At 37.9% G+C, this 27304-nt stretch overlaps 1 protein-coding gene across 5 annotated transcripts in view; it reads right to left on the reverse strand.

Annotated features, from left to right (window-relative positions):
• Positions 1-27304, reverse strand: part of drp2 (dystrophin related protein 2) — a 241583-nt gene that overhangs the window by 23812 nt on the left and 190467 nt on the right. For 4 of the 5 annotated variants that reach the window (XM_077532096.1, XM_077532093.1, XM_077532094.1 and 1 more), the window contains 6 exons: positions 22619-22704; positions 17785-17942; positions 10670-10836; positions 10482-10593; positions 7981-8117; positions 1479-1544 (listed from right to left, as the gene is read on the reverse strand). In XM_077532096.1, coding sequence (XP_077388222.1) covers positions 1479-1544; positions 7981-8117; positions 10482-10593; positions 10670-10836; positions 17785-17942; positions 22619-22704 — 726 coding nt within the window. Of the gene's footprint in view, positions 1-1478; positions 1545-7976; positions 8118-10481; positions 10594-10669; positions 10837-17784; positions 17943-22618; positions 22705-27304 lie in introns of those variants that run through there. The other variant, XM_077532098.1, reaches the window with a different exon arrangement.

Consider the following 27304-nt stretch of genomic DNA (forward strand, 5'->3'; position numbering starts at 1 on the left):
AAACAAAAAAAACAAAAAAAAACAAAAAACGAGGAGAGCCAAAAGTAGATAAAGATGGCAAAATAGATATGTGGCTATGAGATGAGAGTTTTGGCAGCATTTTAAAGCAGCAACGTCCTCGGGTGGTCTAGGACACAACAGCACACTTTGCAGCGCACACACAAGCTGCATTAATGCGTGCGTGTGCGAGCGTGTGTTTCCCCTTCAGGGGTGCAGCAGTCGTGTTTGTCATCTGTCAAACAGACACTGATCCTTGAGGACGGCTCCCAGGTGACCAGTGGGCTCAGCGGGCCTGGCCAGTGACAAGCCACTGGGCACGCTGGACCCCGCTGACCTCCAACCGCACACAACATTCTACACCGTACAACAACATACTGTACTATATATGCACAAAAAAAACAAAAAAACAAACAAAAAACAAGTTGTTTTAAATCGGTTTGTGTTTGTGCTGAAGGTGAAACTAGCTGGGGTTAAATAAAAGGTGCATACTGTATGACAAAGATGCATTTCAAGTGGGAGGGGAGGAAGGGAATTCATTCGTTACAGTTGTCAAAATGAATTTATGAATCGACAAGTAATCCATTATTAAATTAATCGACTATTTTACTAATCCGGTAATCGTTTAGAGCCATTGTTTAAATTAAAATTGTTCAAACCCTTCAATTTCAGTCTCGTCAGTAATTATTCTCTGATTTGTGTCGTCCTTCATAAAAGTAGCATTTCATCAAAATAAGACATTTGCAAACATTTTCTCTTACTTTGGAAAACAATGACTGAATCAGTGACTGAATTTGCGGTGAGTACAACATCAATTCCTCTCATTTATATTGCTGAATTGATGTTTTGTTGGTTTTTAATCACTAAAAAATACCAAAGAAACAATAATTGGTTAATAAACAGTAATCGGGGGGAATGGTTTTGCAATACATTTTAATACAAAATAACATTTTATCTGATTAATCAATTGAATAATCAAAAGAATAATCAATTCTAAAAATAATTGATAGTGACAGCCCTAGAATTAATTTAAAATATTATAACATGACAACTTATAAATACTGTATATGATTTCATTTCAACAAATTCTGTCTGTTGTCATAAAGATTATAACTATAAAAATGACGTTATTCTTTTACAACTTGTTTTCTTTCTCTCTTTAAAAAAAACAAAAACAAAACTGTTTTAGTAACATTGTGACATTTTGTCTACGACATTTAGGATGAGACAGGCTTAGTAGGCGTTTAGATTCTGACTCATTTCAATTTCAAGAAGTCTGAGAAGTCTTGAGTGACGCACACGGCTGCTGCCAGATCAATACTTCAATCGGAGCCTTTGCAGGGATCAGGAAAAAAGGCAGAGGAGGCGAAAACGTGGAAGCAGGGAGGCCGGATTAAAAGCAAAGACAGCGGGCGGGGTTGGTGCGGGTGAATTTGCGAGATGGTACGACTAAGGCAACGGCGGCGCAGCGAGAGACGTACCTGCTGGCATAATGCTCGATCCTGCTGTGCGTGTCTGCATGGGGCAGCTTTGGGGACGAGCACGGCCTGGCAACAACAATGAGAGTGTAAATACATCATCACGAGCGCATACAGGAAAGTTAATCCACATATATTGCCAGGATCATCTGGAATCAAGACGTGCAGAGGTTAATACTCTATCAACTTTTCTTTATGAACTCTGGCAGGAGGTTGTTTTCATTATTGTTTATTGCCAGCAAGATTACGCAAACATACTGTTGTTTTGTCTTGGTTTGGTTGGCGTTTGAATCTTGGCTTCGATCTGTATGTGCACACTTTACATATTCTCTCTGTACGTTGCCCAGTGGCGGTTCTGGTGGGGGAGGGTAGAGAAGAGCCCCCTTAGCGTGATGCCTGGACCACCACTGTGGTTACTAAATGCCTTAAGTAAGGTTTGAGTCACATTGCATCATTGCTTGGAGTGTATCACATGTTGACTTGATATACTGTGACAATGTAGAGTGGCATTAGATGGTTACTTTCGGACTATTAGTTGCACTTTTTTTTAGCTGGTCCTGCAACTTAGATACTTAAAACTCATTCAGTGCCAAAAAATTTTAAAAATTGTTTGTTTTTTTCTCTCTCAGAGTCCTGTCCCAGATTCTTATTTATAAACAACTGCATTTAAGGTAAAGGAGGGTCTGAAAATATATCACTGATAAAAATTACTGCTCAGGGCTGTCACCAAAATCTCTTTGACTTTATAATTGTCACGCCGCCACCGGCGTGACGACCCATGCTTTTATTTTGTGTCCATGTTTCCCGTTTTTATTTTGAAAATTCTAACTCTCCTCTCACCCCAGGTCACTTGCCCTTCCTGCCGCTCCCTAATTACCGGTCCCCGCCCATGATTACCACCACCTGCCACCAATCAAGACACACAATAAAAGCCATCTGCATTCTCCCCTCCGTGACGAAGTGTCACAGTCAGTGCATGGAAGCGTCCCACAGTCCTCATGACCTTGTTCACGGTGCCTTGTCTTTTTGCCTTGTTTTTGTGCCTTTTCCTCCCCAGCGGAGCGCCTTTAGTTACTTACCCCTTGTGCCTTGAGCCCTTTTTCCTCCCTAGCGGAGCGCCTTTTGTTGTCCCCAGTACCTTTTCCCTGTTTTTTCCTCCCTAGTGGAGCGCCTTTTGTTCTCCACTTTTTTGACTCCCCGTTCTCCTCTCAGTTTGAGAGGAGACAGCTGTTGGCCGGAAATAAACCTGTTGCCTTGGTGGCCTACCTTACTCCTGCGTCTGAGTCCTACCTCTCCTTGTCGTGTCAATAATAGCTTATTTATTTAGTTTTTTTTTTACCCCTTTTATTAATATTTATTGTTAATTATATTGTTTTTATTCATTTTTTCTACTGTTTAACTGTTTTCTTTTAGTGTTTAAATGTTTTTATTTGGTAGTTACTAAGTATTTTTTTTTTTTTTTCCTCAGTGTGGATGAGCTACTTCTCGTTGCCTTTCCTCACAGGGTTCTTCTTTGCCCCACCATGTTGTGGTTTGCATGTGTGTTTGTGGGTACGATCATGGGTGTGTGTATGGGGGGTTCTTTTTATTGTTTTATGGATGTTTTAATTGTTCAGCAGGCAGCATGGTGGATAACTGACATGCTAGACAGGTTAATTGGGCACTCTGTATTGTCCCTAGGTTTGCTTGTGAGTGTGAGTAGTTGTTCGTCTCTGTGTGCCCTGTGATTGGCTGGCAACCAGTTCAGGGTGTACCCCGCCTACTGCCTGAAGCCGGCTGGGATAGGCTCCAGCAGCCTCTGCGACCCTTGTGAGAAATAAGCGCTTAAGAAAATTGATGGAAGGGTTACTACGTTTTTTTTTTTTTTCTCTCAGTGTGGACGAGCTCCTACTGGGTACCTTTCCTCATGGGGTTCTTCTGTGCCCTGCCATGTTGTGGTTTGCGTGTGTGTTTGTGGGTACGATCATGGGGATATGGGGGAGAGGGGTGTTTTTTTTTCTTCTTTTTATTGTATTATGGATGTTTTCATTGTTTAGCACCTTGAGTTGCATTTGAATGTATGAAAGGTGCTATATAAATAAAGTTTGATTTGATTAGTTCTGGTGCTTTACCGCCGGTGTTAAACGATAATGCACCACAACTAATTGCCAACTGCCAAAAGAAAGTAGAAGAAATGGAAGAAGTCGTAGTAGTCATGGCAACTCATGGGTGACATATTGCTAGTTTAGCATGCGGCTTCCTTTTTGCCACCACAAGGATTTACAGCACCAAGAGGCGCAATAACGACCAGAATTCTTTCTTTGGCTGCAATCTGACACCGGATTCTAGTTAAGGTAAATCATTTTAAACTGGAAAAAAAGGTTTTTTATAGTTAGAATATGTAGTTTAAGGATCAAATAAGGGTATTTTTTGGTCTCACGAAGTGTAGACCACAAATTATGGAAACATCATTAAAAAGCCTGCCTGCCTACTGCCTGAAGCCAGCTGGGATAGGCTCCAGCAGCCCCCCGTGACCCTTGTGAGGTGTAAGCGGTTAAGAAAATGGATGGAATGGTTAGTAAATTTTTTTCCTCTCAGTGTGGATGAGCTCCTACTGGGTGCCTTTCCTCACGGGGTTCTTCTGTGCCCCACCATGTTGTAGTTTGCGAAGGAACAAAATGGAAGTCTCACATTGTTCGGATGTTGGTCTGATTTCACGTGCAGGTCTCCTCGATGATGTCATAAGCAGTTTTATGAAGCGTAAAAGTTCCAGCTTGATTCAATTATCAGAATTTTACAGTTTGTTCCCTTTACCGAAAAATCCCCTCTGTTTATTTGAAACTAAAAGATGCAAATAGTGAAGTTGAGAGGAGGTCAACGAGACTGACGACATTACATCACGTTCACAAGCTGCCAGCGTGCCGGCCCATAAAACACGCTAAAGTGGGCACACTTTGCGCCTGCAGCGTTCGTTGCTTCCTGATGACTTCATGAAATTTTAGTCTCATTGCTCCCTCTTTTCCCCCCCTTCGGCTCAAACGAGCTCACGTGAAACATTGTGTGCGAGCGGGATAACATGATGGTGATGCCGAGCGCTCCCTTTCAGCCCGTCGGATGAGCGCAAACAGTCGGGGCATGATAATCAGTCTCCGACTGCGTGCGTGCATGAGAGTATTTTCAGGATGTCAAGCTGTACCACGAAAGAAGAGCTTGAGTATGAAAAACTGGGATCAGATCCTTAAGTGATTGATTGGTGATCCGAGTCGCCGATTCCTCACGCCAACTGGTGATCGCAATATGGCCTCAAGGCACAAGTAAAGTGTTAAGTTTTAACCTTCAGGTTTCAAGAAAGTCCCAAGCTACTGTTGCAAAAAAATCAAGCAAGTCAACTACCCACAAAATTTCAAACAAATTTTTCCGTACGTTCTCCAATTTGCGCTCAGCATTCACACTTGTGTTAGTCGTAGTCGTTTGGGAGTTTTCGTTAGAGTTACGTTTTATTTAATTGTGACTTTTTTTTTTTTTTTTTTTTTTTTTTTTTACATTTTAATTTAATTCAAGAGAGTTTTTTTTTTTTTTTTCTCCCCTAAAATGCTTCATTTTAGTTTGCGTTTATCAGTTTTAGGATTTCTTTTAAATATATAGAGTACAAAATGCTTAATTTTAGCCGTCTTTTATTAGTTTTAGCATTTCTTTTAAATATATATAACACTGGTATTTGTTGAATGCAAGGAAAAAAAAGATCATAAAATATTGTGTAATAAAGTGAAGTAAACTGGAATTCTCAAATGACTGACCATCTTTCTTCTGTACGGATTAACAGCAATGCCAAAATAAATGAAAACAAAAAGCTCATGCATGATATTTAGTGACAAAGAGAAAAACGAACGACATTTTCACTACAATTATAGTTAGTTTTGTTTTAGTTTGTTTTCTAGCTTTCAGCTTTCAGTTCTTTTTTCTTTTAAGTATTTTTCTCATTTTTAATTATTTCATTAGTTTTCATTAACTATAATCTTGGTCAGTTGGCCTACTCATTCATAATCAGATCTTTATTTTTTATTTGTTTTTATTTTTGTCTTTTAGAGTCCAAAATCAGTCTCTGGGTAAACATTGGTTTTATTTGAGATTCAACAATTTGTTTATGTTTAATATTCTCTACCAGGTTACATGATTTATAATTTTTTTAGGATGCTGCACTCCATTGGGGCAAAAAGGCATAATTTAGTATTTAACTTTTTTCAGGTTGTTTTATGACCTGTGAATTGTGCAAACAAAGTAGAATTTGATGGGTTAAAAATAAAAATGAATAGATTTTTTATTTTAATGACAAGCACTGTTGGCTAAAAACTAGGGATGTAACGATAACGGCAGCATCGTGATATCGCGATATTAAAACTGCCACAATATATCGTCATCATGCCACGATATTGAAAGCAGCACATCTGTTAAAAATGTCAAGTTGATTTCCCATTTGTGCAGTTCTAGCACCCTCTGGTGTCTATATTTTTTAGTGCAGTTGAATTTTCACAAGGCATGTTATGGCCTTTACATGTTTAAAATCCACGCTAATGGTCAGATGAAGGGGAATATATACTTGTGAACCGAGTCAATATGTGGAGGAACTCAAATGTGCTTGCATTAGCAAGTACGTGCCTTAATACTAAATGTTATTAGAGATTGTAGGTGGTTTATATGCATTGCTGTAATGTAAAAAAGCACAATATTGTGTGTGTGATTTCTTTTAGTATGACCTCATTTTTTGTGTTTTTTTTTTTTTTTTTTTTTTTTACATTATTGACCTTTTTCTTGCCAACCTCCCCACAATATTATAATTATCGTATCGTGACCTTCACATCCTGATAATATTGTGATGTTTGGCTATCGTACACGTCCCTATTAAAAACGTGATGCAGTAAATGAAGCCAAAAAACACAAATTGCAGATGAAAAATAATGTGCACGAACAAGCTGAAACGGAAGCAAAATCAAACAAAGCCTGAGGCTTGGGAGCCCGTTGCATTTTGTTGGTACTTGATTTCATTTGCAGTTTTTTGTTGCTTTCCACCACTGTTTCTAATAAAATGACGGTGTTCTCAGCACGCCTGTTAAACTAGCTCTCCCAGAGCCATCATTTTGACTGTTCTCAAAATTGGATTTGTTGTTACTCTGTTTACATAGATCAACAATGTTCCATGTCTTTTGACATCTCCTCTCTCTGTATATATATCATTACTGCGCTGCCATTTTATTATATTAAACATAGAAAAATATTTAGGAGTAATTACTGCTTGACACGACGAGGTAAGGTAGGACTCAGACGCAGGAGTAAGGTAGGCCACCAAGGCAACAGGTTTATTTCCGGCCAACAGCTGTCTCCTCTCAAACCGAGAGGAGAACGGGGAAGCAAAAAAGTGGAGAACAAAAAGCGCTCCACTAGGGAGGAAAAAACAGGCAAAAGGTACTGGGGACAACAAAAGGCGCTCCACTGGGGAGGAAAAGGCTCAAAAACAAGGCAAAAATACAAGGCACCGTGAACAAGGTCATGAGGACTGTGGGACGCTTCCATGCACTGACTGTGACACTTCGGCAACAGAGGGGAGAATGCAGATGGCTTTTATTGTGTGGGTTGATTGGTGGCAGGTGGTGATAATCATGGGCGGGAACCGGTAATGAGTGAGCGGCAGGAAGGGCAAGTGACCTGGGGTGAGAGGAGAGTTAGGATTTCAAAGTAAGACAGGAAACATGGACACAAAATAAAAGCATGGGCCGTCACGCCGGTGGCGGCGTGACACTGCTTTACCTCCACACCTGTCAATTTGACTGCTGTATTCATTTCAATGTACATCTTTTGTGTTGGGCTTCCGTAATTGGCGCCGCTGGGCTTCCGTAGCAACTACCATTTAAGGCGGAGGCGTTTGGCTTTGGATACAAGCTAGATTACTATGTTGAATAATAAAATAAAAATACTATACTAGAGAGGAGACTACATGGCTACATTCTGAGAAACTGACAGAGGGTCTGACGAATCACAATGAGTGGTCGCTGGATCGCTCAGCACTTTCAGACAGTATGTCCAGACAGACCAGCCCACCCGCTCTAAAAGGAGCCATGTATCGCTTCACTGGAATTGGTGACACACCTCAAAGTAGAGTAAAAGCTTATAGTAAAAAAATGCGCTCCTAGATGTGGAGTCATGACGTTTTTGGCAATACAAGCCTGATAATCAAAATTAATACACCCATTTTCCACAGAAAAGCAAGAGAGGGGCTTTATTAGCTACTCAAAATAGCGAGTAATAACCATATTAGCCGATTACTATTATTATTATTAGGCGGGAGTGCAAGCCGTCAAAATGACTGCTCTGGGAGATCCAGTTGTTTTAGAATTCTAGTAGTGCTAGTGTTAAAAGGGTTGCAAAACATGAAGAAGGAAGTCAGGGAGGCTGCCAGGCGATATATATTTCTCAATCCCAATTTTTTAATTTTTTTATTTTTTTATTTTTTTTTTACAAAAGTTGGACTCACGTCTCGGAGCTGTCAGCCTCCAGCACAGACTGAACGGGCAGGTAACCTCTCTGAGGGTGCTTGGTGAAGTACTGCTTTGATCTGAACTTGTTCTTCAAAGTCTTGGCGAAGTCCCTCATCTTCTCGCCCGAAGTCGTCTGGAGTCGGATGAAGGCGGTGGGGCGACAGGAGGACGGGCAAGCGCGTGGCGGCAGAACACAGGTTAAAGAGACTGATGAAAGAAATTTCAATCATGTTACTTGTAGATGATGTGGTCTATAACGAGGACTGGCTAAAACATCTGCACGGATAGGAACTTGGATGTGACGCACAAATAAATAAGAATTTATATTCCGGCTGCAAGAAGGAATACACAACAAATATGAATTTAGTGTAATGTAAATAAGCAACATTTCAATTCCTTTGGCATTTACGCGGTAGTTTTGTTTAATTAGTGTTGGGAGGTGTGTAGGAAAAGTTTCACTTTCCTTGGACCCAAAGAGTTTGAGAAGCTCGAAACTCATTAAAAGTGCGCTCGTGCCTTGACATTCAATTTTACCCTCCAGCATTCAACATATTGGATTGGAAGCCCTGTAAAGTTAGTCGTTTTCTATCTATAATCTAGAATGATAATGCTAAGTCATTTGTGTGGCCAGCTACTAGAAAATATTGATCGGTGAAGACGTTAATATGCCACATGTCTAAACTCTGATTGAACATTTATGAGACAGAAGTCGTCACATTTGGAATTAAACTGGACCTATTCATTAACGCCACTGTAAAGTAAAAGTTGATGTGCGAGTATTTTTTTAATAGGGGTGTCAAAATGAGTGCGTTAATTTTGAGTTAATTTGAAGTTCCTTTAATGCCACTCATTTTTTTAAACACACAATTAATGACTGCCCCTTACTTTGAAAGCCTGTACTGGGGGAATTCCAGTCGCAACGCAGCAGACACGTAAAGTGATAAATGTCATAATAATGCATATATTTGTGGAGACTGGGGTCAAGCTGTATCTTACTTAATTTTAAAAGTTAGTTCATGTTAAAGATTAGATAGCTCTTTTATGAAAAAAATATGCACTGAGCTGTCACGAATGTCTTACAAATACAATTATGCCATCTAGTGGCAGAAAAATGACCTCAACACCTAATCAACATCACACTTGTTTATAACAGAACAGTAAATATTTTTAAATTTAACTCAATTTTATGAATTATTATGAAATGACTTTATCAGTGACTAAAAGATGCGGCCACATTTCTATTAGTTTAACATTTTTTTCTCACTTTTTTGTTAACAAAAGGATCAAAACTTAGAAAAACAATATTTCATTGTACATTTAGAACTGATAGAAAATTTGCGATTAATCGTGAGTTAATATTGAAGAAATGCAATTACCTCATTTGCTCACAAAAACGTATAAATACGGTCTATTTTAAATATTACCATGCTCCCAAAGATGGATTTTTTTATGCTAGCATACAGAAGGCTTTGATGTAGCCTCTGAAATGAAGAGAATGCTTGAAGCGATGGTAGTTATTACAAAAACGGCCAGCAGGTGGTGGCAGCAGAATATAAAAGATCAACTAGGGCCATGTTGCAACAAGCTCTTTCCCCCACTCTTTTAAACAGATTTGTGAATAATGATGAAAATTAGATATATTCTAATGCTAATGACTGCAAACTGGAAAAAAACGTGTTTTTTTTTTCCTGATGAAATAAGAGACCTAATCTGTCTCTTGGTAGGTTCCATGTTTTTCTAGCAATATACACAATATTCTACGGGCCTTGCAAAATCAGTCCAAATCCAGTAAAACAGCTGGGAGTGAATGAGGTTACTTCAGTGAAAATGGTTGGGAGTCAGTTATAGTTAATTATGATTAAAAAAATTTGAATCGCCTGACACCCCTAATTTTTAACAACCCCAGCAAATTTAAATAGATAAAAAAATTTGAGTATTTAAAATGAGATTCCAAAGTTGGGAAAAATCAAGCCGCTCTACTCTCAGATTCTGTGGGCGTGTCCGCAGATACCACTCGCTGCTCAACTGACAATCACAAAAACCGCTGCTACTTGGTCTACCATCTTATGTCCATACATCCCAATATGAAAACATATATGGCAGGAACATTTCCCACTGGGTTGTCTCGAGGCATTTCCATGCGGTGATAATGAGAATGAGGCACTCTAAAAACGGCCAAGCCAGCGCAAAGTCCCACGTCCAAATCCAAAATCCAGTCAACATTTTCTGTCTGTCACTACACGTCACTGGCATAGATAGAGGAACGAGCAAACACGACGTGAAAAAAATAATATTTTGGAGCAGTTAAGTGAAATGGGATCATTTTTCACAGCACATCTGATGATTTCTCACTGCACAGTGGTTGGGAATGACTGACCGACATTATATATGCTCAAAGAAGCACAAACCCCAAGTGGCAGGTGTGCAAAAAAAATCAAACCTGGCAGATGTTGATTTCATTGCGACTATCAAAGAAAGGAGTAAATATTCGTCTTACCGGAGTGTAGTACTCCATGATGGGGTAGTGCAGCTTCTTGCCCTTGCTCGTGCGTCCGGTTAGAAAACACGTCTGGCAGATGTCCACGTTGAACTGCTTTAAACTGCGATACCTGCCGAGAGCAATAAAAGTCATACATGAATGATGACTCAGCGGCAAACAACATGGTCGTTTGTTTTTCCACCTGCCTGAAGCCCTTGATGGGACATTGTTTGCAGATGTAACATTTGGCCTGGTGCTTGGTGGACTCGGCCGCGGTCACCCGGTGGAGCACGGGGAGCCAGACCAAGGATTGGGGCTCCAGGCTCATCCAGTCCAGGAAGTGAGACACCTCGATGGCAGATTTTCCTGAGGCCTGCGCAAACAAGGGAGCAAGTGGGGGTGAAATCCAAATATAGACCAGCAGGATGGGCAGCTACATGAAGTTCGAACAGGAACACAGGTGGCACAATTACTTACAGAGAATGAGAGCACACGCGGACACGTTTGATCGTTCAATAGATCACGTTAAATCACGTTAAAAATCCATCTTTCTTTTACAGAAATGTGCTATTTGTGTCGTTTGCGGCTGTGGATACAGAGACCACACTAATCCATTATTTATACAACAAAAAATTTTAAAATTAATGAATTGATGGAGTCTAACATCTCAAAATAACGTTTAAAGCCCACCATGAAAGTATACCAGTTAATATACAAATAAAATTAAAAAAAAGAGAAAGTGAGTATAAATGAAGAGGAACAGATATTTTCTCTAAAACAAAATATAGAACAAAACAAAAACAACAATGTATTTCAACTCAAGGCGTCAGTTTATGGAACAATCTGGATTGTAAAACAACATCATCCCAGTCTATCTGTATCTTCAAAAACCTGACAAAAGCTCAATTATTGGAAAAATACGTATTCGATTTATTTGATAATCAATTACGTGTTGATTAATCGATTAATTTTGACTGTTATATTTGCAAGTATCCTCATTTCTCACCTTCACGTCTCTGCAAAGCATTGCAAGCATGACTTATTCATGATGGAGCATTGCCAAAAACGAATTGTTACTGGTTTGATTTAGTATTTTTGGTAGGGCTGTCAAAGGTAAAGCGCTAACTTTGAAGATTCGTTTTAATGTTATAAAACGTTAAAATAAATGAACTAAGTTAACAAAGAGGGAGTGTTATGTAGTATGCATTTGCCAAATTCAAACAGCATATTAGTTGTTTTTTGGTGTATCATCTCAGTGGAAAATATCCTGCTCAAACTACCTCCACGCAAAGTGCTGGTGGGCAGATCTTAACCTATAAGTGAGAAATTGTCAGAATCGTTTCTATGAGAAGAAAGTAAGAGAAATGTCTGTCAAGATGACTACATTTTTTTTTCCAACAGATTTATTTTACAGGAAAAGAATTGTCTTCAAATATCAAAGAAACCTGTTAGAACAGTCTTGGAATTGAAATATAATTTGTTCTGAAAGATTTTAATGAATTTTTAAGATTTTAATTGAGTAAATATCTGCTATAACCTTCCAAGAAAATAGCAGTTGAAATATATGATTAATCGTGATTAACTCATTTGCTCCCAATAATGTGTAAATACGTTTTTTTAATGTTCTAAGTGTCCCAAAGACGTATTCATACCTTTTTTTGGTTTTGTTTTTTATGCTAGAGCATACAGAAGGCTTTGATGCAGCCTCTCAACTGTAAAGAACGGTTGCAGAAATGGTAGTTATTACACAAACGGCCAGCAGGTGGCAGCAGAGCAAAGGAGATCAACCAGGGCCATGAAGAAAAAAAAGTCAATTACTTACAATTTTGAATAGATTTGTGAAAACTGATGAAACTTAGCTCTCTTCTAATGCTAATTGCTGCAAAACGGAAACAGATAGAAACATACTTTTTTTTTCCTGGGAGTGAATGAGTTAATTATGGAAAATTTTGTGATTAATTAGTAAATAATAATAATTTAAAAAAAAAAGCAATCGCTTGACAGCGCTAATATCGTTTCCTCGTACACGGCAAACATCTTACCTGATATCCTGATTGCAACGACCACTTCACGCCTCAAACAACACCTTTGCATCCCACGAAATCAAGTTGAGCGTTTCCAATTCCTTCTTTTTTAACTTGAGTTGCTAACCGCGAGTCAAATAACCATCCAAGAAACCGCTTATTCAGGTGTGCTGTAGCAGGGCACATAAACAGTAGAACGGTGATTCCAAACGACCGTGTCATGCGAGAAATGACGTCACCGGGTTCGAGAGCATTCTCTATTCGGGGCTCCAGTATTCTCGATCTGTTTTCAAATAACACAAGTAAAAAGTTGTCAGAGAAATAGATACTCAAGTAGAGACACAGTGAATGAAAAACATGACTTGCTGTGTTCCACTACTGACCAAGAACATCAAATGTCTGATTCTGAAGTACATCATGTAAGCGTGTGTCTGCGTGGTTGCATCACTTTTCGGCAAGACGCCTTTTGGTAGAATTCCAGGAAGGGATCAAAGTGAAGATATCCTCATAAAGGAGCCACTTGCTAAAGCGACGAAAATCGTCGATGTGCTAAATTCTCATTAAGTCGGCATCTGAGGTGCATTAAGAGGTTGATTTCCCCCGGGGCCCTTCCTCTGCTGCTCAAGCAGAGCTGCGTCATAAATACATGCATGTGTGTGCGTGCGTGCTGATACCACAGACGGTGAGCTTTAAAGAAGTGTGGCATCTCCTGGGATAAGGACGGCTCCTCGAGCATGCCCGGTTCTTTCCTTGCAAGAGGTCAAAAGGAAGTTACATTCCCATCAAATTGTCACTGTAAAAATAAACTTTGAAACTCTGCAATCAATTATCCATGAATAAACTTGCCTGTTGATGTTTTTACATGGTTTAAAAATTTTTAAAAAAAAAATGGAATTACAAAATAACTTGTCAATGACCTCCTTCGTGTCATCACAATTACATTTTATGTCGAGTATCACATCTCAAGCTAATAATGTGCAATCGTTTGTCTCCGTCAGCGCTTTCTTCATGCATTTCCCCGATACCTAATGAGGCTCGTCACCGTCTAATAATTGAAATTGTTGTCTGCAGACCTTCGACCTCCTTCGGCGACTGCGTGTAATTACCTTAATTAATTGTACCTGAGTGGGTTCACGAGGTGATTACATTTAAGATTATAATCTTAGATTTACACGTCTCCTTTCATCATCCCGCTCGTTCCAGCCTGAGGATTATTCTAATGGCTGACTTGATGAATATGAGCAAACAGAGTAGCGTCTAAAATTGTTCATGGAAATGTTTAGCCTACAAATGAGTATTTTGTATGCACGCGTAATCTATTTCTTGGCCACAAATTAGCATTTTGTGTACGTTATATCAATTTTATGATCACAACTTAGGGTTAGACCGATAATCGAGCAGCATTTTATGAATATCGGCATCTGCCTTTTTTTTTTGTTTTGATGGCTGATAAATTAAAAACTGTTATTTTTACTCCGACGGATGCTTTTCTCCTCCGTCTGCTCTGAGTTGGTGGCTGTTGCCTCCTGCAGCATTGGGCCGCCCACAGCACCATCTGATTGGTTGCTCGTGCAGTGCTAACAACCAATAAGCAGCGAAAGCTTCTCTAGATGACGCTCACACATGCAGAATAGAAAATCGAATGCAGAAGGGCCACCACCGGGCTGGTGTGCAGCTAGAGAGGTAAGTTAAACTTACTACCTAGTGTGTTAAATAAGATATATCAATGAAGCTGCCCCCAACTACAATCCATTAGCTCACAAATTAGCTGCTATTTAGGAGTTAGCATGTGGGCTAAAGGTTAGCCCGTGAGCTAACCGCTAGCTCGCGAATTGATGGCTATTTGGGAGTTAGCGTACGGGCTACAGTTAGCCCGCAAGCTAACCGCTTGCTCACAAATTAATAGCTATTTGGGAGTAGGGGTGTTAAAAAAAATCGATTCGGCAATATATCGCGATATTACATCGCACAATTCTCGAATCGATTCAATAGGCGGCCGAATCGATTTTTAAACATCCATATTTGATGGAAAAATATTCACCAAAACGTCTTAGGATTCACACCTTAAGCATGAAAGAATGTTCTATTAATGGAACAGTTAGCCTTAATATTTTATTTCAATGCTGTTCAAACATGAAACAGATTACAACCTCTATAAGACTGAAGTTTCAGATAAATAATACATTTCATACAAATCTTACACTGTACATGTTTACTGATTAGTATTTTCTAAATTTGAATTAAAAAAAATTGCAACAATCTACTCATGAATTCGTATCGGGATTAATCGTATCAAATCGAATCGTGACCTATGAATCGTGATGCGAATCAAATCGTCAGATACTAGGCAATTCACACCCCTATTTGGGAGTATTAACGGTTAGCCCATGAGCTAACCATTAGCTCACGATTTAGCAGCTATTAGCGTGCGGGTAAACAGTTAGCCACGCGCTAACCGTGAGCTTGCGAATTAGCGTGCGGGCAACGGTTATTAAATATTGATAAAAGTGAGCAGTGAGAAAGTGCAAGTGCGTTCCTGTTTGTGTGCAAGGCACATTATCCTTTTTGTTTTAGAACATTAAAAAAAAGATTCGTAAAAGATGAACATTGAGCATTTCAGTTATATATATATATTTTGGAAACTTATTTACTGTAGTAAATTTCAATAAGATATTTGTTTTCATTTGATTTTATAAGACATAATGCTGAGACTGGGGGCACGATCCACTTTCTGTCAGAATTTTGAAACAAAGTTGTCTATTTTCTAAGCTCTAAAAACCCTTTAACATGTTGCAACTCACAAAAGCTGTTTAATAAACATGCTTAAAGGCATTTAAGCAGTCAAGTGCTGTAGTTTTTATTGTAAAAAATTTAGACACCAACTTTTTATTATTTGTTTTCTGCAAATGAATATCGGCTTCAAATTTCGGTTATCGGCCTCATTGACTACCGATAATCGGTATCGGCCTGAAAATAAGCATATCGGTCTATCTCTACAATTGATGTTACATTTTTCGCTCTGCAATAAAAGTCACCTCATATTTAAACTTTTTTTGTGATTACCAAGGATATTTGAGAGTTTACATTGTTCTTGAATCAACTTGAAAGTAGTGTAATATCAAGTGCATGAGTCTATGTCAGGTTTCCCTGTTTGACATTTATTAAACACAACATATAAAGGAGAGAAGACACTCAGTTCAAGGCTCACGAGGAGAGAGAAGAAGAACTGAATGACACTATTGCACTCTCTGAAAGTAAATCCCCTCCTCACCCTCTCTTTTTATTTGGTTTCCACGCCCCTAGTTCCATAGGTGTTCCAACTCTATCAATGCAAATGCAAAACATAGTTGGAAAACAGTGTACTTGTTTGTCTATGTGTGTGTGCATGTGAGTGGAAGATTGCAGAGTACATGTGTGGTCAAGTTTGCAATCATTTCTTCACAGAAAACAGGCGGCCTCAGCAGACTGGCTCTAACCATTCTGCTACGTTAGATGTTCTGGCTTTTCAGCTTCTTGAGCCATCTTCTGTTAAGATAACATATAGCTAGGCTATGTGACTGTGAGTGTGGAGCAGAGCAAAGCAATTCTTCATTGCAGCAAATGTATGATAACTTATATTTACAATAATTATTACTACAGTCTACAAAATTAATTGAGTCGAAATTAAAGCCAACTTGAATTCATGAGTTCATCCCATAATTAGCATGAAGTTGATATATAATCTCAAACTAAATGACATGGAGCAAACGGCAAAGGGAATTGATTCTTAATCAGCCATAGCTGATAGGACAAGCGTGGAACAGAATAGAGGGAGCATAATTAGGGTGAGTGTTGAATATCAGGTTGTTAAAATTGGCCAATCCTCTTGGGTGGCCGTTTAACATTGAAAAATTATGCGCTGTCCACGCCGGAATGTCAAAGGTAAAAAAGTTCATGCAAGTTGGACACATAAAAAAAGACAAACATGATTTTGCTTCATCTTATCAAGATGGACTGCATGTTCTCATCAGCGAGTAGTTGTGTGTGCATTAAAAGCAATCTCATGTAAAATGGATGTGTTGTGTGGGAATATTTGTGAGCCTTCACTCCCTGAGCAGGAACGTTTAAGATCTTCTTTCCTCCTGGTTAAAAATACAGCGACGCTGTCTATGGCTGGATTTACACTGACTGCAGGTCCACTTCTGAATTAATACATCAGAATTCTTTTGGACCGTATTTACAAATATATTTCAAGTGTCCCCCATCTGGTCGTGTTTACATTTATGGAACACATCAAACAAACCACCCATGTCCAAACGCTGTAAAGCAGATTCAATATTTCAAGGCTACATTTGATCATCAACACTGGAACATTATTTGGAGTAAATACAACTAAATCAAATAAATAAACAAATAATTAATAAATAAGTCAATGAACAAACAATCAACCAACCAAACAAACAACCAACCAACCAAACAAACAAACAAACAAACAAACAAACAAATAAAAAAATAAATTAGGGTTTACAAAATTAGTGTGTTAATTTTGAGTTAAAGTTCCTTTAACGCCACAATTTTTTTTCAATGCACAATTAATGACCACCCCACTTGGAAAGCCTGAACTGGGGGAATTCCAGTCGCAACGCAGCAGATGCATCCATGTCCAAATTTAGCAGTAATACATGTAATAATAATGCATATACTTGTGAAGACTGAAAAGAGATTGCTCTGAATATGAAAAGAAAAATGCACTGAGCTGTCACCAAAATCAATATCACACTTGGTTTTTTTTACAGTGCAGTCTATCTTTTTAATTTTAACTCCATTTTATGAATTATTATGAAATTATTGTATCATGACTAAAAGATGCAGCCATATATCTAGTAGTTGAACATTTCTTCCACTTTGCTGTGAACAAGAGTATGAAAACTTAGAAAATAAATTGCACATTTTATTGTACATCGAGAACAGGAATGAAAATTTGCGATTGTGAGTTAACTGCTGAAATCAGACGATTTATTATGCTTAAAAGTTTTAATCGCCTGATTCCCCTAAAATAAAAAATAAATAAATAAATGGACCGCTTTTTATGTAGCGCTTTATCTACACCATATGCTGCCCAAATATAAACAAAAAATAAGTAAACAAAATAAATAAATACAATTTATATATTAATAAAAAAACTAATAAATAAATAAATAAATAAATAAAAATATGAATTAAATAAATAAATGAATAAATAAATAAATACATCAAATGAGAGTGCATTATGTCTCTCACTGATTATTTATTGGTTCCCTGGACATGATCAGTCTCACCATGCGGAAGCAGCTGCGGACGCTGGGCTCCACGTTGCTGCCGCCGAACGCGGCCACTTCGCCCAGCTGGCGCGGGATTTGGATGGCCTCGTGCAGCAGCAGGCTGAGGTGACGCTGGTCCGTCAAGCCTCCGTTGGCAGACACCTGACGGAATAAATCTGCCACCGCACCAGAAAATGCAAATATTAACAAAAAAAAAAAACATTTCAGTTTAATTCTACACACAAAAATCTTATGTCATCTTTTAAATATGAGATGATCATGTTTAATGGAATCACAATTACACCTCCCTACTACCTTCGCATTGGGCCCAAATATGAAATTGTTATTGTAATAGTTTTTGCTTTTTCTCCTTGAAAACAGGCAACTTATTATAATTGGCGTGAGGCTTATGAGGAGGTTTCCCCTGGACCTAAAAGGTTGAAAAACCTTGTGACTTAGCATATTTAAAATCCAAGGCATCGCACACGTCTGGAATAAAAAGTTGAATATTGCTTGCATGAACAGGCTGGTTGAATGGAGAGACGAGTCGAATATTGTCAGCTTTCTAATGAGAATTTTACCCACTGACTGAGAAGCAGAACGAATGAGGTGAATGTATTCCATTGGAAACATTTTAAAATAAATTTTATCGACTACAAAAAGTTTCAAACAGAATTCATAACATTTTGTACGCAACACTAAAAACTTGTTGGAAAAATGCTGACAAGCAGAAAACCCAAACTTGCCGTTCTTCCCATAAGTAGCGCCACGTTAAAAATCACTCTTATACACGGGCAAGCATTTTAAGACGTTTGAGACAGTATAGGTATGCCGACATGTTTTATGCCAGGATACATTTATTTACGGTAACCTTTGCCCTGTTATAAATGCGCCTGCACCAAAAGCATAATGTTGAAAAAACGTGTCTAAAAAATTCATAGAACTGTTTGAGAAATGTGCTGACTTGTTATTTTGGAGGTTGTAAATTGCAGTGCTGGGCTGTAGTGCAAGCTATTTTAAATCATTGGCTCATTATTTATGATATAAGTATTATATAACTGAGCTAACATTACTCAGAACTATGTACAAAAACTAAAGAATGCAGTTTTTTATTCATGTAAATTAATAGTACAATATGTGTGCATTTTTCTTTCTGTTGTTGTCATTTGAAACACTTTCAATCTGTGATGTCACAAGTTGGACTTGAACTGGTTCATTTTGATGACATGAGACTAGGGATGGGAAACTTAATTGCTAGAGGGGGGGGGGGGGGGGCACCATTTTTTATTAAGATCTATGACAAAAATTAGATTTTACATATGGAAATTTGTGCAAAATATGTTCTCAATATATTTCATTTGTCATAATCCATTTGTCAGTGCAGGTATGAAAGAGCCACTATTCAAAAACAGAGGGTCAGAAGCATTCAACAATCCCCCCCCCCCCCCCATTTTAAAGGTCTCTGTTGCAAAATTATTGCAAGGACTGCACAAAACTGCTGAACAGCAAACCAACATTTAAGTGGAAGATGTGCTATTTTTTCACAAAATAAAGATCCGGTGTAAGTACAACTAAGCCTTGTCTGCCATCTAGTGGTGAATGGGGATATTACATCCTAAAACTGCGGTCAATACATACTTGTGGATTTTTATTTTTTTGTTTAAAAATATATTTTAATATCCCCCCACCCCCCAATTCATATATATATTGAATGTTTATTTATTTTTTGTTGGGGTGTAAAAAAAAATACAAAAATAATCAAAAATCAATTTTCTTTTCTTTCCCCATTTTCTCTATTAATCAAGGGGCCAGTGTCCAAAAAAATGCAATCTAAATGGGATGCATTATTATTATTATTATTATTATTATTATTATTATTATTATTATTATTATTATATAAACTCCTGTTAATCTAAATGGGATGCATTATTATTATTATTATTATTATTATTATTATTATTATTATTATTATTATATAAACTCCTGTTGATAACTTTTCTTCGTGTCATGGGCAATTAAATGACCAGGCTCCCCCCAATTAAAAAAATATATATATTTTTAGATATTTTTTTTTCTTTTATTATTTTTTTTTATTTTTATTTTTTTGGGGGGGTGGGGTTGCTAAAATAACTGTACTTTTAAAATGTTCTCAACCTTAATGAACACTTGAGCATACTACGTTACTATCTTGAAATGCTGGTCATGATAGTGGAATTTAGTCAATTATTTTTGTGGTGGGATAATAAGCTGTGATTGGCTGGCGACCAGTTCAGGGTGTGCCCCGCCTACTACCCGTAGTCAGCTGGGATAGTCTCCAGCACCCCCCACAACCCTTGTGGGGAGCAAGCGGTCAAGAAAATGGATGAATGGATGGTATAATAAGTTGGAGAGCCGCTGCTCTACCTAATGAATTGTTTTCATGTACTACATGCATTTATGCATTTATGCATGAGTGAGCGTGATTGCCAACACACTAATTAAACAACAGTGCTGTAATATAAAAAGAGCGACCACGTTCTGAGGCGATTCCAAGGCAAGCATCTGTGTTTACGGCCGTCCCGGCCAAACGCTTAACATGTAAAGTGTAAATATTTTTCTTCAGAGCGACGACATCTGGAGCGTGGCGAGCGCGACGGCCAAACTGCCGCATGGCCGCCTGACCTCGGGGACGTTTTCGCTGAGGAGAAGTTCCGTTTTCTCAGTCCACACAGATGGTGCTCCGACTGTGAGTAATCTTAGTAAATGTTTCTCGCCGCCATCATCGTTGTCGTCTTGGGTCGTGAATCAGCTGCTACCGGCCAGCTGCTCCAAAGTCCAGCTGTGTGGCTCCAAACATGCACTTCCATTTTTAAACGTAATGAGAAGTATAAAGCCACTTTTTTTTCTTTTTTTTTTGGTTAAGTTTCCGATGGGTTTTTCTGTTTTGGTTCAAATCTTTATTGGTCTATCAAGAATGACTAATTTTCACGTCTTTATCAGAGTGTGAACACCATCCATTTGCAATTTGACATCTTTAAATATCATATCTTTTTCCTGATTCGCGTACTGTATGAAGTTTACGTCCTACTAAGTATTTAACTTTTTCCAACTCCCTTTTGAACATTTTAATAATAGATGTATTGTTTTTTTATTTTGCCTTCATTCATTATTTTTTTATGAGTATTATTTTTTGGTATTGTTTTGATTTTGCTGTTTCTATGTTTTTATATTTGAAATACAAAAATCAAAAATGTTTAAAAAAAAAAATGAAATACAAAAATCAATCAATCAATCAATCAATCAATCAATCAATCAATCAAGATCGACTAGCGTGTTCCTGCACTAACTCTAGAGTTATCATTAATCGGAAAAAAAAATTGCCAATATTTTATAAACTGTCGGGGAAGCAAAATATTCCCCATCCAATGCCTTATTTACAAGAGTTGCTGTCTGTCTGTTGCCCTGTTAGAAAAGAAAATAAAAACATAAAGGTGCATTTTTTTTCCCAGATACCATTAGCCAATTGAGCATTTCCCCCCCCCTACTTACCTGTAATAATGTTAAACAGAAACATGTTTTGTTTTTTGTTTTTTCTTCTGGAGAGCACAAAAAGTCAAGCAAAACAACCAAACTCTGACATGTGAAAATGAATTCTCAATACAAGCGTTATATAAGCTAACAAAAGTTTTTTTTTTCAAAGTTTTAAGTTTTAAAGTTTTCAGTTTTAAATTTATTATTATTTTAATTAATTAATTAAATTCCATCCATCCATTTTCTGAACTGCTTGCTCCTCACAAGCGTCGTGGGGGTGCTGGAGCCTATCCCTGTGGGCTATGGGCAGTAGACAGGGGACACCCTGAACTGGTTGCCAGCCAATCGCAGATCAATTAAATTAATTAATTAATTAATTTCATTATTTTTTTAAATAATTAAATTATTATTATTATTATTATTATTATTATTATTATTATTATTATTATTATTATTAATAATAATAATAATAATAATAATAATTTTAAGCATAACTTTTAAATTTTTTTTAATGTTTAAAAGTCAAGCAAAACAACCAAACTCTGACATGTAAACATTAATCCTCAATACAAACATTCTATAAAAAATGATTTTTTTTTCCATTGTGCCAATTTATCAAAAAATGTATACAATGGGTAGTAAAATGAATTTTCTACTTTTCTTCTGCATAGTGTTTGAGAGTGTTAGAAAAAAAATATAAGCCTTTCACTTGCAACATATTTGGTGTTAAGACTTCATAAAATCGTTTGTTTTAGTTTCTATTGTGTTATCAATTTTCTGTGTGATCAAGTAGGATTTTTGCTTTTTTTTTTTTTTTTTGGAATGAGGCAAATGATAAATACCTGTTCATGTGTGCATGTGTGACCTGACCTAAAGACAAATAGGCAGACTCTTCTTCCAGCCATCAGATTGGATTTGAACTGTTTTTTTTTGCTGGCGGATAGATTTTGAATCACTACTTTTATGGGAGTCTTTTATATTATATTATATATATTTATATCTCTATATATATTTATTTCTATCTATCTATCTATCTATGCACACAGGTATCTGTATTTCAAGTACTACTAGTACTGACTGTGACTACTTTTGAGTGGAACATCAGCCACTTATAAATTGGGAGTTCCAAGAGCCAAAGAATATCACAGCATGGTTGACAATGGACAAAAGGAGGCACGAGGAGTGTGCGTGAATGGGTTTGCGGTGGTGAGCGATCCTTTTAAGGCCCTGGGAGTGGAAGAAGCTGCATGACCCGCCGGTGAGTTTGTTTTCCTCCATTAGAGCCATTGTGCGTTTGAATGTAATGGCTGCCATCAGTGGCTTGCATGCATTACTCACTCACATTTGTATTTCTCCTGCACGTCAGCGTTGCACAAGCTCACCAGGCCCATCTTGAAGCTCAGCACGCGCATCTTGCCGTTGCGAGCGCTAAGTGGAATGAAAGATCAAGCTTTAGAAACAATGAACAATGCGGAGACGGGGCATTTTAGTGCCGCCTGCGCGCTTTGCCCAGCGAGAGGAGGAACAAAAGTGAGGATGAATTACGCGGGTCACGGCAGGACAGCGCAGGTCAGCGCAACGGTGTGAAATTGTATTAGCGACACATCCGCACTCTCGAAAACACTGCAGGGACTTGAGGAATTGTTCTTGGGTTTGTGCCTGGCGCGGAGATAATGGGGAGCACACTAGTAGACACGCACACACGCATGCAAACCGTGGCGATGCGAATGCTAGCTTTCAAAAGTTTGAGTGTCACTTAGAAAAGACTGAGTAGGTTTTTGATGCACTTAAAGAGAAAGTCAAGTCAAAAAAATTATGACAATATATTCTACATTACTAAAAAAAATAAATAAAAATTAAATAACTTTTTTACCGTTTTTTTTAATAACCCCCAGTTTTTCTGAATATTTTTTCTTTTTCTTTTTTTCTGAGTAATTGTCCCCCCCAGTTTTTCATTTTTTATGACAGAAAAAAATCAGTAAAAAAATAAAAAAATAAAACATTTTTTTTCTGAATATTTGAATTTTAATTTTTTTTCTGAGTAATTTTACCCTCATTTTTTCCATTTCATTTTATTTATTTTTATAACAAAAGAAAATCAGAATAACAGAAATGTAAAAAAAATACACATAAAAAATAGTCAGAAAAACAGTATTTATTTTTTATTTTTTACTATGCAACCCCTCTCATCTAAACATGATGTTCAGATAAATGTTATCTTATCATTGAAGAAAAAGTGATTTCTATGATCCACCGCACACTAAGCGACATGGCCAAATGCCACCGAAATAGACATCCATCCATCCATCCATCCATCCATCCATCCATCCATCCATCCATCCATCCATTCATCCATTTTCTGAACCACTTGTTCCTCACAAGGGTCACGGGGGGTGCTGGAGCCTATCTCAGCTTGCTCTGTGCAGTAGGCGGGGTACACCTTTAAACTGGTTGCCAGTCAATCGCAGGGCACACAGAGATGAACAACCATCCACGCTCATAAGCACACCTAGGGAGATTTCGGAGCGCCCAATTACCCTGCAATGCATGTCTTTGGAATGTGGGAGGAGACCGGAATACCCGGAGAAGACGCACGCGGGCACAGGGAGAACATGCAAACTCCACCCAGGAAGGCCGGAGCCTGGACTCGAACCCGAGTCCTCAGTACTGGGAGGCCGACGTGCCGAAGTAGACCATTGTGAAAAACAAAAAATTAATGGCGACTACACACACCAAGCAACGATTCGCTACAGTCGCTAAACTGTGAACAAGCAAAACTGTACTTTTACTGAACCACATAAACAAAGTGTGAATTGTCAAGGAAGAAGGTGCTCTTAGCAATGCTCAATCACCCCATTGCCTTTCTGCACCCATGGAACAGTAACTCTCCCCGCTTTGCTTTGTAGCCACAGATGCATAAAAATTTTAAATACAGTTTAAAAGCTACATTTTAATTGGATGTTACACCTGTGACAACGCAACACTGTTCACGTGCCGTTCAAATTCCAAATTGCAGCAATTAAAACATCAGTCAAACGTGTGAACAGTAAACAAGCGATTCCAAATTATGTGACAGAAAATGATCCAATTAAGCATATGAAAATGTGCACATCAATTGCTTTGTTTTAGGATTCAAATGTTCACGAGAAATTCTTACACATCGCAAAGCACTGCTAACCATTGTGTTTATTCTGCTTGCAAGGTGAACGTTATAGTTGAAAAGGGCGTTGAGCTCACATTTCACAGATTGCGTGCAAGAGAGAACTCCGCCAGCGTAATGAGCAACAATTTTTGAAAGAGCGGCAAGCTTATCATATTAGCATTAGAAACGAGGACGGAAGAAGATCAGGCCTTGCGTCAGTGGGAAGGAGAATTGAATGAAATCAACGTTGCGTGTTCCTCAAATGCATGCGGTTAGGAAAAAAGAAAAAAAACAAAAAGTGAGGTCGCCTTTCACCAGGGAGCCAATCCTCACTTAGATGATCCGAGTCACATGAGAAGTCAAAGAGAAGCATTAAGTGCGCTTGCACGTATTCAGAGTTGGAAGCTGGAGTGGATCCAGAGACACATAAGGAGGCGACTGGCTGTCATCTCCTTTCACACACACACGCACTGTCTTGCGGCGCTTCCATTTTAAACCCCGCTGATGCGCACCAGGACACTAACCCCGTGCACAAATACACACACAATAGAGAGAGTAAGCAGTGATGCAACGAGGCACACAAACCCAAGACAAGGGCAAACCTCAATCAAGGCTGTGAAATCAATGTGGGAACCGCTGCAATATATTATTTATTAACTCACATGGAGTTTGTTCAGGATCCTACATCAGGGGTTTGAAAAAAAATTGAGGGTCCAAGGATCCCTGAAAGAAGTGCCTCTCGATTGCGCCCCCAACTCTCTGCCACAACAATAAAGAGCATCATTTGTCTATAAGATAATTGTAAGTATTGTGCACTTTCTGACAATCAGAGTGCCACTGCCACCTACTGTAGTGGATGCGTAATTACAGTTCACTGTCCGATTTTAGTACGACATAGGGGGCCTTGTCCCATTGAGAAGGACTTTTTTTTTCCAAGGACCCCAACATCTTGATCCAATAGCCAATTAAACATACAACTACCATGTGTATCACGAAATGCAGGTTTGTGATATACTTGTATTATGATCATTATTAGATCCTGCTTTTATATACAGTAGTGAAAGACCGATGTGTTTTTTTTCAGGGCCAATAACCAATATTTCAAGCCAATAGTCATTTGCAGTAAAAAGAGAAAATATTTGTGTCTACAAAAAAAAAAAAATGTAAATTTTCAACATTTTGAAGGTTTTTCTTTTAATTTTAAACCTTGCTCTGCAAGCTGAATTCGCGCGGTATTTGTGAGTTCACAAACTCCGGAATACATCTTGTACCGCTCCCGTTGATTTCCGCCAATCACAGAAAGCGCTTTATAAATAAAGTTGAGTTGAGTTGAGTTGAGTTGAGTTGAGTTGAGTTCGCAAGCGTTCACTGCTCAGTGAGATACCAGGTATATCGGCCTTCAGATTCGTAAAAAGGCCGATGCCGACTTTTTACAAAAAGCCAAATATCGGCACCGATAATCGGCCCGGTCGATAATAGGTCTATCCTAATATCCAGTTGAGAGTAGGAGTAGCAGTATTTGTTTACTTGGCGCTAGGATTGAGAGTTTCTTCTGGTTTGAGAACCCCTGACATACAGTATAATCAGAGTATAAAAAAAAAAAATGGCCACAGACACATTCATACACACTATATTCAGTGCCACTTCTGTTATTTATTTGAAACCCAAAAGCAATTACGGGAATTTATGCAGAGGGGGAAGTCTCTGATTGTCTCATTAGCAGCGAGTACTTAAGAGCAACCCACCAAATTTACAACACTCCCGGGATTCCTCTCTCGTGTTTCTATTTCAGCGCCGTCTTTTTTTTTTTTTTTTTTTTTTTTGCGCTTCGGAGACGACGAGAAACAGACAATAAGGAGCAAAAATATGAGGTTGAAAGTTGGCATGAAAGAGGATTTGTCTCAGAAGGCAAGATTGATCCCGTGCACTATTGCGGCTTTAGTTGCGTCGTGGCGCTTTAAAGACGTCTGTACACAAAAGCCACCGAGACAGTCAATATGCTGGAGCAATGATATCCATTTTTTTTTTCTTTTCTTTAAATCGGAGCGTCAGATAACAAATGGTGTTTTTCTTTTTTGTTGTGCATTTTATCATAAAAGCTGTCATATTTGGCCTCAAATGTGTTGAGTAACTGCGGCGAAGATATGCGGCTTATTGTGTTAGCTGTCACGCCTCATTAAAGCTCAATTAATAACGACGTGTTGAGGATCTTATTGACTCAACTGATGCTGATTAATTAAGGTGGCTTGCCGCAAAGTGAACGCAACCGCAATTAATGGTCGGATTTGATGCTGGCGTCATTTCGATTGCCTTGGCGTATTGTGTTAATCCCTTCGAGGGCAATCATTCAACTGAAAAGACACTTTAAATTTAATTCTACGAGTATAATACAATACCTTTCCTCCTTTTTGTACCTTAAATAATCTGTTGATAGTGTTTACCAATTCATCCTTATACTATCATTTGTATGTCTTTGTTTTAGACTTTTTCATATTTAAAAAATAAATAAATACATAATGTTAAAAATTACGGAAGCATATGCATTCACTTGAAAAAAAAAGTGACCCTTCTGCTTTTCTGACAAATTTTTGGGGGGAGATTTTTTTTTTTTTTTTTTTAGTAATTTTTTTTCTTTTCTTTTTTTTTTTTTTTTTTTTTAAATAATTTTTCTGTCATAAAAATATTAAAAAAAAACAGGGAAAAAAATATTCAGAAAACAGGAGGGAAAAAATTATCAAACAGGAGAAATATATATATATATATATATATATATATATATATATATATATATATATATATATATATATATATATATATATATAAAAGAAAAAATATTCCAAAAAACAGACAAAAACAAAAAATTATTCCAAAAAATTTTTTGGAATA

Source organism: Festucalex cinctus, chromosome 9, assembly GCF_051991245.1.
Source record: "Festucalex cinctus isolate MCC-2025b chromosome 9, RoL_Fcin_1.0, whole genome shotgun sequence".
Classification (NCBI taxonomy): domain Eukaryota; kingdom Metazoa; phylum Chordata; class Actinopteri; order Syngnathiformes; family Syngnathidae; genus Festucalex; species Festucalex cinctus.